Raw genomic sequence first — 18,659 nt, forward strand, 5'->3', positions numbered from 1 at the left:
CTGCTGTAAGTGCACTGTATGACACTGCTGTATGTGTATGGACACTGTATGACACTGCTGTATGTGTATGGGCACTGTATGACACTGCTGTATGTGCACTGTATGACACTGCTGTATGTGTATGGACACTGAATGACACTGCTGTATGTGTATGTGCACTGTATGACACTGCTGTATGTGTATGGACACTGTATGACACTGCTGTATGTGTATGGGCACTGTATGACGCTGCTGTATGTGTATGGACACTGTATGACACTGCTGTATGTGTATGGACACTGTATGACACTGCTGTATGTGTATGGACACTGTATGACACTGCTGTATGTGTATGGACACTGTATGACACTGCTGTATGTGTATGGACACTGTATGACACTGCTGTATGTGTATGGACACTGTATGACACTGCTGCATGTGTATGGGCACTGTATGACACTGCTGTATGTGTATGGACACTGTATGACACTGCTGTATGTGTATGGACACTGTATGACACTGCTGTATGTGTATGGACACTGTATGACACTGCTGTATCTGTATGGGCGCTGTATGACACTGCTGTATGTGTATGGACACTGTATGACACTGCTGTATGTGTATGGGCGCTGTATGACACTGCTGTATGTGTATGGACACTGTATGACACAGCTGTATCTGTATGGGCGCTGTATGACACTGCTGTATGTGTATGGGCGCTGTATGACACTGCTGTATGTGTATGGGCGCTGTATGACACTGCTGTATGTGTATGGACACTGTATGACTGTATGGCAGGTTTCGGAAGATGTGCAGTGTTGTCTGCTATGTGTATATGATGTCACTGTGTGTATGATGATGATGTCGGTGTGTGTGTGCATGATGATTATGTCACTTTGTGTATGATGATGATGTCAGTGTGTGTGTATGATGATGATGTCACTGTGTGTATGATGATGATGTCACTGTGTGTATGATGATGATGTCAGTGTGTGTGTATGATGATGATGTCACTGTGTGTATGATGATGATGTCAGTGTGTGTGTATGATGATGATGTCACTGTGTGTATGATGATGATGTCGGTGTGTGTGTATGATGATGATGTCACTGTGTGTATGATGATGATGTTAATGTGTGGGAATGATGTCACTGTGTATGATGATGATGATGTCACTGTGTGTATGATGATGATGTCACTGTGTGTATGATGATGATGTCACTGTGTGTATGATGATGATGTCACTGTGTATGATGATGATGTCACTGTGTATGATGATGATGTCCCTGTGTATGATGATGATGTCACTGTGTGTATGATGATGATGTCACTGTGTGTATGATGATGATGTCACTGTGTGTATGATGATGATGTCACTGTGTATGATGATGATGTCCCTGTGTATGATGATGATGTCACTGTGTATGATGATGGTCACTGTGTGTATGATGATGATGTCACTGTGTGTATGATGATGGTCACTGTGTGTATGATGATGATGGTCACTGTGTGTATGATGATGATGTCACTGTGTATGATGATGATGTCACTGTGTGTATGATGATGATGTCACTGTGTATGATGATGATGTCACTGTGTATGATGATGATGTCACTGTGTGTATGATGATGATGTCACTGTGTATGATGATGATGTCACTGTGTATGATGATGATGTCACTGTGTGTATGATGATGATGTCACTGTGTATGATGATGATGTCCCTGTGTATGATGATGATGTCACTGTGTATGATGATGATGTTACTGTGTATGATGATGTCACTGTGTATGATGATGATGTCACTGTGTGTATGATGATGATGTCACTGTGTATGATGATGATGTCACTGTGTATGATGATGATGTCCCTGTGTATGATGATGATGTCACTGTGTATGATGATGATGTCACTGTGTATGATGATGATGTCACTGTGTGTATGATGATGATGTCACTGTGTATGATGATGATGTCCCTGTGTATGATGATGATGTCACTGTGTATGATGATGATGTCACTGTGTGTATGATGATGATGTCACTGTGTGTATGATGATGATGTCACTGTGTATGATGATAATGTCACTGTGTGTGATGATGTCACTGTGTGTATGATGATGATGTCACTGTGTGTATGATGATGATGTCAGTGTGTGTGTATGATGATGATGTCACTGTGTATGATGATGATGTCCCTGTGTGTATGATGATGATGTCACTGTGTATGATGATGATGTCACTGTGTGTATGATGATGATGTCAGTGTGTGTGTATGATGATGATGTCACTGTGTATGATGATGATGTCACTGTGTATGATGATGATGTCACTGTGTGTATGATGATGATGTCACTGTGTATGATGATGATGTCACTGTGTGTATGATGATGATGTCACTGTGTATGATGATGATGTCACTGTGTATGATGATGATGTCCCTGTGTGTATGATGATGATGTCACTGTGTATGATGATGATGTCACTGTGTGTATGATGATGATGTCACTGTGTGTATGAGCGGGGAAACCAAAGAACACCAGATACTGAGAAGCAGGGACCAAACCCGCGACATATTGTAATAGGACAGCGCCCGTGTGCTCCCGCATTAGATTGGGGAGGGGGTAGGTGCACCATGGCGCAGGGTCGCCCCTCGTCAGTCAGTTCCCTTGTGTTATGTTCCGGGCTCAGTGCTGCCCCCTGTGCTGGGGATAAATTATTACAACCAGAGGACATAGAGATCTCAGGATATTTTATTCATCAGGACATAAATAGTGGTGGGTGCTGCCCCCTGCTGTCCACTGCAGATAACACAGGACGCCATTGTGACGGAGCCGCCACCCCCGCGCTCTCATGGTCTCTTCCATCAGATATCAGTACGCTGCAGCAACTAGGGGGGGCAGAAACATAAGGGGGTAGAATATCCAGGGAGGATGGGTCTGTGTCGTGGAGCTGTACACGGCTGACATCACATCTGCAAGAGAATAATGACATCATCATCCTGTGCGGAGGTCACATGGGCAGAGAATGTATGAAATACAAGGTAAAGTATGACATCACTGGGTTCACTATGTCTGTACAGCACCGCCCCCTGCTGGAGGAGACACATATGACATCACAGGGTTTACTATGACTGTACAGCACCGCCCCCTGCTGGAGGAGACACATATGACATCACAGGGTTTACTATGTACAGCACCGCCCCCTGCTGGAGGAGACACATATGACATCACAGGGTTTACTATGTACAGCACCACCCCCTGCTGGAGGAGACACATATGACATCACATGGTTTACTATGTACAGCACCGCCCCCTGCTGGAGGAGACACATATGACATCACAGGGATTACTATGTACAGCACCGCCCCCTGCTGGAGGAGACACATATGACATCACATGGTTTACTATGACTGTACAGCACCGCCCCCTGCTGGAGGAGACACATATGACATCACTGGGTTCATTATGTACAGCAACGCTCCCTGCTTGAGGAGACACATATGACATCACAGGGTTTACTATGTACAGCACCGCCCCCTGCTGGAGGAGACACATATGACATCACAGGGTTTACTATGTACAGCACCGCCCCCTGCTGGAGGAGACACATATGACACCACAGGGTTTACTATGTACAGCACCGCCCCCTGCTGGAGGAGACACATATGACATCACAGGGTTTACTATGTCTGTACAGCACCGCCCCCTGATGGAGGAGACACATATGACATCACAGGGTTTACTATGTACAGCACCGCCCCCTGCTGGAGGAGACACATATGACATCACAGGGATTACTATGTACAGCACCGCCCCCTGCTGGAGGAGACACATATGACATCACAGGGTTTACTATGTCTGTACAGCACCGCCCCCTGCTGGAGGAGACACATATGACATCACAGGGATTACTATGTACAGCACCGCCCCCTGTTGGAGGAGACACATGTGACATCACATGGTTTACTATGTACAGCACCGCCCCCTGCTGGAGGAGACACATATGACACCACAGGGTTTACTATGTACAGCACCGCCCCCTGTTGGAGGAGACACATATGACATCACAGGGTTTACTATGTACAGCACCGCCCCCTGATGGAGGAGGCACATATGACATCACAGGGTTTACTATGTACAGCACCGCCCCCTGCTGGAGGAGACACATATGACATCACAGGGTTTACTATGTACTGCACCGCCTCCTGCTGGAGGAGACACATATGACATCACAGGGTTTACTATGTACAGCACCGCCCCCTGCTGGAGGAGACACATATGACATCACAGGGTTTACTATGTACAGCACCGCCCCCTGCTGGAGGAGACACATATGACATCACAGGGTTTACTATGACTGTACAGCACCGCCCCCTGCTGGAGGAGACACATATGACATCACAGGGTTTACTATGACTGTACAGCACCACCCCCTGCTGGAGGAGACAAATATGACATCACAGGGTTTACTATGTACAGCACCGCCCCCTGCTGGAGGAGACACATGTGACATCACAGGGTTTACTATGTACAGCACCGCCCCCTGTTGGAGAAGACACATGTGACATCACATGGTTTACTATGTACAGCACCGCCCCCTGCTGGAGGAGACACATATGATATCACAGGGTTTACTAAGTACAGAACCGCCCCCTTTCTGGAGGAGACACATATGACATCACAGGGTTTACTAAGTACAGAACCGCCCCCTTTCTGGAGGAGACACATATGACATCACAGGGTTTACTATGTACAGCACCGCCCCCTGCTGGAGGAGACACATATGACATCACAGGGATTACTATGTACAGCACCGCCCCCTGCTGGAGGAGACACCTATGACATCACAGGGTTTACTATGTACAGCACCGCCCCCTGATGGAGGAGGCACATATGACATCACAGGGTTTACTATGTACAGCACCGCCCCCTGATGGAGGAGACACATATGACATCACAGGGTTTACTATGTACAGCACCGCCCCCTGCTGGAGGAGACACATATTACATCACAGGGTTTACTATGTCTGTACAGCACCGCCCCCTGCTGGAGGAGACACATATGACATCACAGGATTTACTATGTACAGCACCGCCCCCTGCTAGAGGAGACACATATGACATCACAGGGTTTACTATGTACAGCATCGCCCCCTGCTGGAGGAGACACATTTGACACCACAGGGTTTACTATGTACAGCACCGCCCCCTGCTGGAAGAGACACATATGACATCACAGGATTTACTATGTACAGCACCGCCCCCTGCTGGAGGAGACACATATGACATCACAGGGTTTACTATGTACAGCACCGCCCCCTGCTGGAAGAGACACATATGACATCACAGGGTTTACTATGTCTGTACAGCACCACCCCCTGCTGGAGGAGACACATATGACATCACAGGGATTACTATGTACAGCACCGCCCCCTGCTGGAGGAGACACATATGACATCACAGGGTTTACTATGTACAGCACCGCCCCCTGCTGGAGGAGACACATATGACATAACAGGATTTACTATGTACAGCACCGCCCCCTGTTGGAGGAGACACATATGACATCACATGGTTTACTATGTACAGCACCGCCCCTTGCTGGAGGAGACACATATGACATCACAGGGTTTACTATGACTGTACAGCACCGCCCCCTGATGGAGGAGACACATATGACATCACAGGGTTTACTAAGTACAGCACCGCCCCCTGCTGGAGGAGACATATATGACATCACAGGGATTACTATGTACAGCACCGCCCCCTGCTGGAGAAGACACATATGACATCACAGAGTTTACTATGTACAGCACCGCCCCCTGCTGGAGGAAACACATATAACATCACAGGGTTTACTATGTACAGCACCGCCCCCTGATGGAGGAGGCACATATGACATCACAGGGTTTACTATGTACAGCACCGCCCCCTGATGGAGGAGGCACATATGACATCACAGGGTTTACTATGTCTGTACAGCACCGCCCCCTGCTGGAGGAGACACATATGACATCACAGGGATTACTATGTACAGCACCGCCCCCTGCTGGAGGAGACACATATGACATCACAGGGATTACTATGTACAGCACCGCCCCCTGCTGGAGGAGACACATATGACATCACAGGGTTTACTATGTCTGTACAGCACCGCCCCCTGATGGAGTTGACACATATGACATCACAGGGTTTACTATGTACAGCACCGCCCCCTGCTGGAGGAGACACACATGGCATCACTGGTTTTACTATGTACAGCACCGCCCCTTGCTGGAGGAGACACATATGACATCACAGGGATTACTATATACAGCACCGCCCCCTGCTGGAGGAGACACATATGACATCACAGGGTTTACTGTATCTGTACAGCACCGCCCCCTGCTGGAGGAGACACATATGACATCATAGGGTTTACTATGTACAGCACCGCCCCCTGCTGGAGGAGACACATATGACATCACAGGGTTTACTATGTACAGCACCGCCCCCTGCTGGAGGAGACACATATGACATCACAGGGTTTACTATGTACAGCACCGCTCCCTGCTGGAGGAGACACATATGACATCACAGGGTTTACTATGTACAGCACCGCCCCCTGCTGGACGAGACACATATGACATCACAGGGCTTACTATGTACAGCACCGCCCCCTGCTGGAGGAGACACATATGACACCACAGGGTTTACTATGTACAGCACCGCCCCCTGCTGGAGGAGACACATATGACATCACAGGATTTAATATGTACAGCACCGCCCCCTGCTGGAGGAGACACATATGACACCACAGGGTTTACTATGTACAGCACCGCCCCCTGCTGGAGGAGACACATATGACATCACAGGGATTACTATGTACAGCACCGCCCCCTGCTGGAGGAGACACATATGACATCCCAGGGTTTACTATGTCTGTACAGCACCGACCCCTGTTGGAGGAGACACATATGACATCACAGGGTTTACTATGTACAGCACCGCCCCCTGCTGGAGGAGACACACATGACATCACAGGGTTTACTGTATCTGTACAGCACCGCCCCCTGCTGGAGGAGACACATATGACATCACAGGGTTTACTATGTACAGCACCGCCCCCTGAAGGAGGAGACACATATGACATCACAGAGTTTACTATGACTGTACAGCACCGCCCCCTGCTGGAGGAGACACATATGACATCACAGGGTTTACTATGACTGTACAGCACCGCCCCCTGCTGGAGGAGACACATATGACATCACAGGATTTACTATGTACAGCACCGCCCCCTGCTGGAGGAGACACATATGACACCACAGGGTTTACTATGTACAGCACCGCCCCCTGCTGGAGGAGACACATATGACATCACAGGATTTACTATGTACAGCACCGCCCCCTGCTGGAGGAGACACATATGACACCACAGGATTTACTATGTACAGCACCGCCCCCTGCTGGAGGAGACACATATGACATCACAGGGATTACTATGTACAGCACCGCCCCCTGCTGGAGGAGACACATGTGACATCACATGGTTTACTATGTACAGCACCGCCCCCTGCTGGAGGAGACACATATGACACCACAGGGTTTACTATGTACAGCACCGCCCCCTGTTGGAGGAGACACATATGACATCACAGGGTTTACTATGTACAGCACCGCCCCCTGATGGAGGAGGCACATATGACATCACAGGGTTTACTATGTACAGCACCGCCCCCTGCTGGAAGAGACACATATGACATCACAGGGTTTACTATGTACAGCACCGCCCCCTGATGGAGGAGGCACATATGACATCACAGGGTTTACTATGTACAGCACCGCCCCCTGCTGGAGGAGACACATATGACATCACAGGGTTTACTATGTACTGCACCGCCTCCTGCTGGAGGAGACACATATGACATCACAGGGTTTACTATGTACTGCACCGCCTCCTGCTGGAGGAGACACATATGACATCACAGGGTTTACTATGTACAGCACCGCCCCCTGCTGGAGGAGACACATATGACATCACAGGGTTTACTATGACTGTACAGCACCGCCCCCTGCTGGAGGAGACACATATGACATCACAGGGTTTACTATGACTGTACAGCACCACCCCCTGCTGGAGGAGACAAATATGACATCACAGGGTTTACTATGTACAGCACCGCCCCCTGCTGGAGGAGACACATGTGACATCACAGGGTTTACTATGTACAGCACCGCCCCCTGTTGGAGAAGACACATGTGACATCACATGGTTTACTATGTACAGCACCGCCCCCTGCTGGAGGAGACACATATGATATCACAGGGTTTACTAAGTACAGAACCGCCCCCTTTCTGGAGGAGACACATATGATATCACAGGGTTTACTAAGTACAGAACCGCCCCCTGTTGGAGAAGACACATATGACATCACAGGGTTTACTATGTACAGCACCGCCCCCTGCTGGAGGAGACACATATGACATCACAGGGATTACTATGTACAGCACCGCCCCCTGCTGGAGGAGACACCTATGACATCACAGGGTTTACTATGTACAGCACCGCCCCCTGATGGAGGAGGCACATATGACATCACAGGGTTTACTATGTACAGCACCGCCCCCTGATGGAGGAGACACATATGACATCACAGGGTTTACTATGTACAGCACCGCCCCCTGCTGGAGGAGACACATATTACATCACAGGGTTTACTATGTCTGTACAGCACCGCCCCCTGCTGGAGGAGACACATATGACATCACAGGATTTACTATGTACAGCACCGCCCCCTGCTAGAGGAGACACATATGACATCACAGGGTTTACTATGTACAGCACCGCCCCCTGCTGGAGGAGACACATATGACACCACAGGGTTTACTATGTACAGCACCGCCCCCTGCTGGAAGAGACACATATGACATCACAGGGTTTACTATGTCTGTACAGCACCACCCCCTGCTGGAGGAGACACATATGACATCACAGGGATTACTATGTACAGCACCGCCCCCCTGCTGGAGGAGACACATATGACATCACAGGGTTTACTATGTACAGCACCGCCCCCTGCTGGAGGAGACACATATGACATCACAGGGTTTACTATGACTTTACAGCACCGCCCCCTGCTGGAGGAGACACATATGACATCACAGGGTTTACTATGACTTTACAGCACCGCCCCCTGCTGGAGGAGAAACATATGACATCACAGGATTTACTATGACTTTACAGCACCGCCCCCTGCTGGAGGAGACACATATGACATCACAGGATTTACTATGTCTGTACAGCACCGCCCCCTGCTGGAGGAGACACATATGACATCACAGGGTTTACTAAGTACAGCACCGCCCCCTGCTGGAGGAGACATATATGACATCACAGGGATTACTATGTACAGCACCGCCCCCTGCTGGAGAAGACACATATGACATCACAGAGTTTACTATGTACAGCACCGCCCCCTGCTGGAGGAAACACATATAACATCACAGGGTTTACTATGTACAGCACCGCCCCCTGATGGAGGAGGCACATATGACATCACAGGGTTTACTATGTACAGCACCGCCCCCTGATGGAGGAGGCACATATGACATCACAGGGTTTACTATGTCTGTACAGCACCGCCCCCTGCTGGAGGAGACACATATGACATCACATGGTTTACTATGTACAGCACCGCCCCCTGATGGAGGAGAAACATATGACATCACAGAGATTACTATGTACAGCACCGCCCCCTGCTGGAGGAGACACATATGACACCACAGGGATTACTATGTACAGCACCGCCCCCTGCTGGAGGAGACACATATGACATCACAGGGATTACTATGTACAGCACCGCCCCCTGCTGGAGGAGACACATATGACATCACAGGGTTTACTATGTCTGTACAGCACCGCCCCCTGATGGAGTTGACACATATGACATCACAGGGTTTACTATGTACAGCACCGCCCCCTGCTGGAGGAGACACACATGGCATCACTGGTTTTACTATGTACAGCACCGCCCCTTGCTGGAGGAGACACATATGACATCACAGGGATTACTATATACAGCACCGCCCCCTGCTGGAGGAGACACATATGACATCACAGGGTTTACTGTATCTGTACAGCACCGCCCCCTGCTGGAGGAGACACATATGACATCATAGGGTTTACTATGTACAGCACCGCCCCCTGCTGGAGGAGACACATATGACATCACAGGGTTTACTATGTACAGCACCGCCCCCTGCTGGAGGAGACACATATGACATCACAGGGTTTACTATGTACAGCACCGCCCCCTGCTGGAGGAGACACATATGACATCACAGGATTTAATATGTACAGCACCGCCCCCTGCTGGAGGAGACACATATGACATCACAGGATTTAATATGTACAGCACCGCCCCCTGCTGGAGGAGACACATATGACACCACAGGGTTTACTATGTACAGCACCGCCCCCTGCTGGAGGAGACACATATGACATCACAGGGATTACTATGTACAGCACCGCCCCCTGCTGGAGGAGACACATATGACATCCCAGGGTTTACTATGTCTGTACAGCACCGACCCCTGTTGGAGGAGACACATATGACATCACAGGGTTTACTATGTACAGCACCGCCCCCTGCTGGAGGAGACACACATGACATCACAGGGTTTACTGTATCTGTACAGCACCGCCCCCTGCTGGAGGAGACACATATGACATCACAGGGTTTACTATGTACAGCACCGCCCCCTGAAGGAGGAGACACATATGACATCACAGAGTTTACTATGACTGTACAGCACCGCCCCCTGCTGGAGGAGACACATATGACATCACAGGGTTTACTATGACTGTACAGCACCGCCCCCTGCTGGAGGAGACACATATGACATCACAGGATTTACTATGTACAGCACCGCCCCCTGCTGGAGGAGACACATATGACACCACAGGGTTTACTATGTACAGCACCGCCCCCTGCTGGAGGAGACACATATGACATCACAGGATTTACTATGTACAGCACCGCCCCCTGCTGGAGGAGACACATATGACACCACATGATTTACTATGTACAGCACCGCCCCCTGCTGGAGGAGACACATATGACATCACAGGGATTACTATGTACAGCACCGCCCCCTGCTGGAGGAGACACATATGACATCACAGGGTTTACTATGCACAGCACCACCCCCTGCTGGAGGAGAGACATATGACATCACAGGGTTTACTATGACTGTACAGCACCGCCCCCTGATGGAGGAAACACATATGACATCACAGGATTTACTATGTCTGTACAGCACCGCCCCCTGATGGAGGAAACACATATGACATCACAGGGTTTACTATGTCTGTACAGCACCGCCCCCTGCTGGAGGAGACACATATGACATCACAGGGTTTACTATGCACAGCACCACCCCCTGCTGGAGGAGAGACATATGACATCACAGGGTTTACTATGACTGTACAGCACCGCCCCCTGATGGAGGAAACACATATGACATCACAGGATTTACTATGTCTGTACAGCACCGCCCCCTGATGGAGGAGACACATATGACATCACAGGGTTTACTATGTACAGCACCGCCCCCTGCTGGAGGAGACATATGACATCACAGGGTTTACTATGTACAGCACCGCCCCCCGCTGGAGGAGACACATATGACATCACAGGGTTTACTATGTACAGCACCACCCCCTGCTGGAGGAGACACATATGACATCACAGGGTTTACTATGTCTGTACAGCACCGCCCCCTGATGGAGTTGACACATATGACATCACAGGGTTTACTATGTACAGCACCGCCCCCTGCTGGAGGAGACACACATGACATCACTGGTTTTACTATGTACAGCACCGCCCCTTGCTGGAGGAGACACACATGACATCACAGGGTTTACTATGTCTGTACAGCACCGGCCCCTGCTGGAGGAGACACATATGACATCACAGGGATTACTATGTACAGCACCGCCCCCTGCTGGAGGAGACACATATGACATCACAGGGTTTACTATGTCTGTACAGCACCGCCCCCTGCTGGAGGAGACACACATGACATCACTGGTTTTACTATGTACAGCACCGCCCCCTGCTGGAGGAGACACATATGACATCACAGGGTTTACTATGACTGTACAGCACCGCCCCCTGCTGGAGGAGAAACATATGACATCACAGGATTTACAATGACTTTACAGCACCGTCCCCTGCTGGAGGAGACACATATGACATCACAGGATTTACTATGTCTGTACAGCACCGCCCCCTGCTGGAGGAGACACATATGACATCACAGGATTTACTATGTACAGCACCGCCCCCTGCTGGAGGAGACACATATGACATCACAGGGTTTACTATGTACAGCACCGCCCCCTGCTGGAGGAGACACATATGACACCACAGGGTTTACTATGTACAGCACCGCCCCCTGCTGGAGGAGACACATATGACATCACAGGGTTTACTATGTCTGTACAGCACCACCCCCTGCTGGAGGAAACACATATGACATCACAGGGATTACTATGTACAGCACCGCCCCCTGCTGGAGGAGACACATATGACATCACAGGGTTTACTGTATCTGTACAGCACCGCCCCCTGCTGGAGGAGACACATATGACATCATAGGGTTTACTATGTACAGCACCGCCCCCTGCTGGAGGAGACACATATGACATCACAGGGTTTACTATGTACAGCACCGCCCCCTGCTGGAGGAGACACATATGACATCACAGGGTTTACTATGTACAGCACCGCCCCCTGCTGGACGAGACACATATGACATCACAGGGTTTACTATGTCTGTACAGTACCGCCCCCTGCTGGAGGAGACACATATGAAATCACAGGATTTACTATGTACAGCACCGCCCCCTGCTGGAGGAGACACATATGACACCACAGGGTTTACAATGTACAGCACCGCCCCCTGCTGGAGGAGACACATATGACACCACAGGGTTTACTATGTGCAGCACCGCCCCCTGCTGGAGGAGACACATATGACATCACAGGGATTACTATGTACAGCACCGCCCCCTGCTGGAGGAGACACACATGACATCACAGGGTTTACTGTATCTGTACAGCACCGCCCCCTGCTGGAGGAGACACATATGACATCACAGGGTTTACTATGTACAGCACCGCCCCCTGATGGAGGAGACACATATGACATAACAGGGTTTACTATGACTGTACAGCACCGCCCCCTGCTGGAGGAGACACATATGACATCACAGGGTTTACTATGACTGTACAGCACCGCCCCCTGCTGGAGGAGACACATATGACATCACAGGATTTACTATGTACAGCACCGCCCCCTGCTGGAGGAGACACATATGACACCACAGGGTTTACTATGTACAGCACCGCCCCCTGCTGGAGGAGACACATATGACATCACAGGATTTACTATGTACAGCACCGCCCCCTGCTAGAGGAGACACATATGACACCACAGGATTTACTATGTACAGCACCGCCCCCTGCTGGAGGAGACACATATGACATCACAGGGATTACTATGTACAGCACCGCCCCCTGCTGGAGGAGACACATATGACATCACAGGGTTTACTATGTCTGTACAGCACCGCCCCCTGATGGAGGAGACACATATGACATCACAGGGTTTACTATGTACAGCACCGCCCCCTGCTGGAGGAGACACACATGACATCACAGGGTTTACTATGACTGTACAGCACCGCCCCCTGCTGGAGGAGACACATATGACATCACAGGGTTTACTATGTACAGCACCGCCCCCTGCTGGAGGAGAGACATATGACATCACAGGGTTTACTATGACTGTACAGCACCGCCCCCTGATGGAGGAAACACATATGACATCACAGGATTTACTATGTCTGTACAGCACCGCCCCCTGATGGAGGAGACACATATGACATCACAGGGTTTACTATGTACAGCACCGCCCCCTGCTGGAGGAGACATATGACATCACAGGGTTTACTATGTACAGCACCGCCCCCCGCTGGAGGAGACACATATGACATCACAGGGTTTACTATGTACAGCACCACCCCCTGCTGGAGGAGACACATATGACATCACAGGGTTTACTATGTCTGTACAGCACCGCCCCCTGCTGGAGGAGACACATATGACATCACAGGGTTTACTATGTACAGCACCGCCTCCTGCTGGAGGAGACACATATGACATCACAGGGTTTACTATGTACAGCACCGCCCCCTGCTGGAGAAGACACATATGACATCACAGGGTTTACTATGACTGTACAGCACCGCCCCCTGCTAGAGGAGACACATATTACATCAAAGGATTTACTATGACTGTACAGCACCGCCCCCTGCTGGAGGAGACACATATGACATCAAAGGATTTACTATGTACAGCACTGCCCCCTGCTGGAGGAGACACATATGACATCACATGGTTTACTATGACTGTACAGCACCGCCCCCTGCTGGAGGAGACATATATGACATCACAGGGATTACTATGTACAGCACCGCCCCCTGATGGAGGAGACACATATGACATCACAGGGTTTACTATGACTGTACAGCACTGCCCCCTGCTGGAGGAGACACATATGACATCACAGGGTTAACTATGTACAGCACCGTCCCCTGCTGGAGGAGACACATATGACATCACAGGGTTTACTATGTACAGCACCGCCCCCTGCTGGAGGAGACACACATGACATCACAGGGTTTACTATGTACAGCACCGCCCCCTGCTGGAGGAGACACATATGACATCACAGGGATTACTATGTCTGTACAGCACCGCCCCCTGCTGGAGGAGACACATATGACATCACAGGGTTTACTATGTACAGCACCGCCTCCTGCTGGAGGAGACACATATGACATCACAGGGTTTACTATGTACAGCACCGCCCCCTGCTGGAGGAGACACATATGACATCACAGGGTTTACTATGTACAGCACCGACCCCTGTTGGAAGAGACACATATGACATCACAGGGTTTACTATGACTGTACAGCACCGCCCCCTGATGGAGGAGACACATATGACATCAAAGGATTTACTATGTACAGCACCGCCCCCTGCTGGAGGAGACACATATGACATCACAGGGTTTACTATGACTGTACAGCACCGCCCCCTGCTGGAGGAGACATATATGACATCACAGGGTTAACTATGTACAGCACCGTCCCCTGCAGGAGGAGACACATATGACATCACAGGGTTTACTATGTACAGCACCGCCCCCTGCTGGAGGAGACACATGTGACATCACAGGGTTAACTATGTACAGCACCGCCCCCTGCTGGAGGAGACACATATGACATCACAGGGTTTACTATGTACAGCACCGCCCCCTGCTGGAGGAGACACATATGACATCACAGGGTTTACTATGTCTGTACAGCACCGCCCCCTGCTGGAGGAGACACATATGACATCACAGGATTTACTATGTACAGCACCGCCCCCTGCTGGAGGAGACACACGACATCACAGGGTTTACTATGACTGTACAGCACCGCCCCCTGCTGGAGGAGACACATATGACATCACTGGGTTTACTATGTACAGCACCGCCCCCTGCTGGAGGAGACACATATGAGATCACAGGGTTTACTATGTACAGCACCGCCCCCTGCTGGAGGATACACATATGACATCACAGGGTTTACCATGTACAGCACCGCCCCCTGCTGGAGGAGACATATATGACATCACAGGGTTTACTATGTACAGCACCGCCCCCTGCTGGAGGAGACACATATGACATCACAGGGTTTACTATGACTGTACAGCACCGCCCCCTGCTGGAGGAGACACATATGACATCACAGGGTTTACTATGTACAGCACCGCCCCTGCTGGAGGAGACACATATGACATCACAGGGTTTACTATGACTGTACAGCACCGCCCCCTGCTGGAGGAGACATATATGACATCACAGGGTTAACTATGTACAGCACCGTCCCCTGCTGGAGGAGACACATAAGACATCACAGGGTTTACTATGTACAGCACCACCCCCTGCTGGAGGAGACATATATGACATCACAGGGATTACTATGTACAGCACCGCCCCCTGCTGGAGGAGACACACATGACATCACAGGGTTAACTATGTACAGCACCGCCCCCTGCTGGAGGAGACACATATGACATCACAGGGTTTACTATGTACAGCACCGCCCCCTGCTGGAGGAGACACATATGACATCACAGGGTTTAGTATGTCTGTACAGCACTGCCCCCTGCTGGAGGAGACACATATGACATCACAGGGTTTACTATGTACAGCACCGCCCCCTGCTGGAGGAGACACATATGACATCACATGGTTTACTATGTACAGCACCGCCCCCTGCTGGAGGAGACACATATGACATCACAGGGTTTACTATGTACAGCACCGCCCCCTGCTGGAGGAGACACATATGACATCACATGGTTTACTATGTACAGCACCGCCCCCTGCTGGAGGAGACACATATGACATCACAGGGTTTACTATATACAGCACCACCCCCTGCTGGAGGAGACACATATGACATCACAGGGATTACTATGTACAGCACCGCCCCCTGTTGGAGAAGACACATATGACATCACAGAGTTTACTATGTACAGCACCGCCCCCTGCTGGAGGAGACACATATGACATCACAGGGTTTACTATGTACAGCACCGCCCCCTGCTGGAGGAGACACATATGACATCACAGGGTTTACTATGTACAGCACCGCCCCCTGTTGGAGGAGACACATATGAAATCACAGGGTTTACTATGTACAGCACCGCCCCCTGCTGGAGGAGACACATATGACATCACAGGGTTTACTATGACTGTACAGCACCGCCCCCTGATGGAGGAAACACATATGACATCACAGGATTTACTAAGTACAGCACCGCCCCCTGCTGGAGGAGACACATATGAAATCACAGGGTTTACTATGTACAGCACCGACCCCTGCTGGAGGAGACACATATGACATCACAGGGATTACTATGTACAGCACCGCCCCCTGCTGGAGGAGACACATATGACATCACAGGGTTTTCTATGTACAGCACCGCCCCCTGCTGAACGAGACATATATGACATCACAGAGTTTACTATGTACAGCACCGCCCCCTGCTGGAGAAGACACATATGACATCACAGAGTTTACTATGTACAGCACCGCCCCCTGCTGGAGGAAACACATATGACATCACAGGGTTTACTATGTACAGCACCGCCCCCTGATGGAGGAGGCACATATGACATCACAGGGTTTACTATGTACAGCACCGACCCCTGATGGAGGAGACACATATGACATCACATGGTTTACTATGTACAGCACCGCCCCCTGATGGAGGAGATACATATGACATCACAGGGTTTACTATGTACAGCACCGCCCCCTGCTGGAGGAGACACATATGACATCACAGGGATTACTATGTACAGCACCGCCCCCTGCTGGAGGAGACACATATGACATCACAGGGTTTACTATGTCTGTACAGCACCGCCCCCTGATGGAGGAGACACATATGACATCACAGGGTTTACTATGTACAGCACCGCCCCCTGCTGGAGGAGACACATATGACATCACAGGGATTACTATGTACAGCACCGCCCCCTGCTGGAGGAGACACATATGACATCACAGGGTTTACTATGTACAGCACCGACCCCTGTTGGAAGAGACACATATGACATCACAGGGTTTACTATGACTGTACAGCACCGCCCCCTGATGGAGGAGACACATATGACATCAAAGGATTTACTATGTACAGCACCGCCCCCTGCTGGAGGAGACACATATGACATCACAGGGTTTACTATGACTGTACAGCACCGCCCCCTGCTGGAGGAGACATATATGACATCACAGGGTTAACTATGTACAGCACCGTCCCCTGCAGGAGGAGACACATATGACATCACAGGGTTTACTATGTACAGCACCGCCCCCTGCTGGAGGAGACACATGTGACATCACAGGGTTAACTATGTACAGCACCGCCCCCTGCTGGAGGAGACACATATGACATCACAGGGTTTACTATGTACAGCACCGCCCCCTGCTGGAGGAGACACATATGACATCACAGGGTTTACTATGTCTGTACAGCACCGCCCCCTGCTGGAGGAGACACATATGACATCACAGGATTTACTATGTACAGCACCGCCCCCTGCTGGAGGAGACACACGACATCACAGGGTTTACTATGACTGTACAGCACCGCCCCCTGCTGGAGGAGACACATATGACATCACTGGGTTTACTATGTACAGCACCGCCCCCTGCTGGAGGAGACACATATGAGATCACAGGGTTTACTATGTACAGCACCGCCCCCTGCTGGAGGATACACATATGACATCACAGGGTTTACTATGTACAGCACCGCCCCCTGCTGGAGGAGACATATATGACATCACAGGGTTTACTATGTACAGCACCGCCCCCTGCTGGAGGAGACACATATGACATCACAGGGTTTACTATGACTGTACAGCACCGCCCCCTGCTGGAGGAGACACATATGACATCACAGGGTTTACTATGTACAGCACCGCCCCTGCTGGAGGAGACACATATGACATCACAGGGTTTACTATGACTGTACAGCACCGCCCCCTGCTGGAGGAGACAT

The 18,659-nt window shown here is 50.3% G+C and overlaps 1 protein-coding gene across 2 annotated transcripts in view; it reads right to left on the bottom strand.

The window, feature by feature from the left end:
* Positions 1-2,724: 2,724 nt before the first annotated feature.
* Positions 2,725-18,659, bottom strand: part of LOC130343442 (immunoglobulin superfamily member 3-like) — a 96,939-nt gene continuing 81,004 nt past the window's right edge. For both annotated transcript variants that reach the window (XM_056554353.1, XM_056554352.1), the window contains exon 4: positions 2,725-2,950. In XM_056554353.1, the coding sequence (XP_056410328.1) occupies positions 2,850-2,950 (101 nt within the window). In that variant the 3' untranslated portion in view covers positions 2,725-2,849. The remainder of the gene's footprint in view (positions 2,951-18,659) is intronic.

This window comes from Hyla sarda, unplaced genomic scaffold, assembly GCF_029499605.1.
Source record: "Hyla sarda isolate aHylSar1 unplaced genomic scaffold, aHylSar1.hap1 scaffold_680, whole genome shotgun sequence".
Taxonomy (NCBI): domain Eukaryota; kingdom Metazoa; phylum Chordata; class Amphibia; order Anura; family Hylidae; genus Hyla; species Hyla sarda.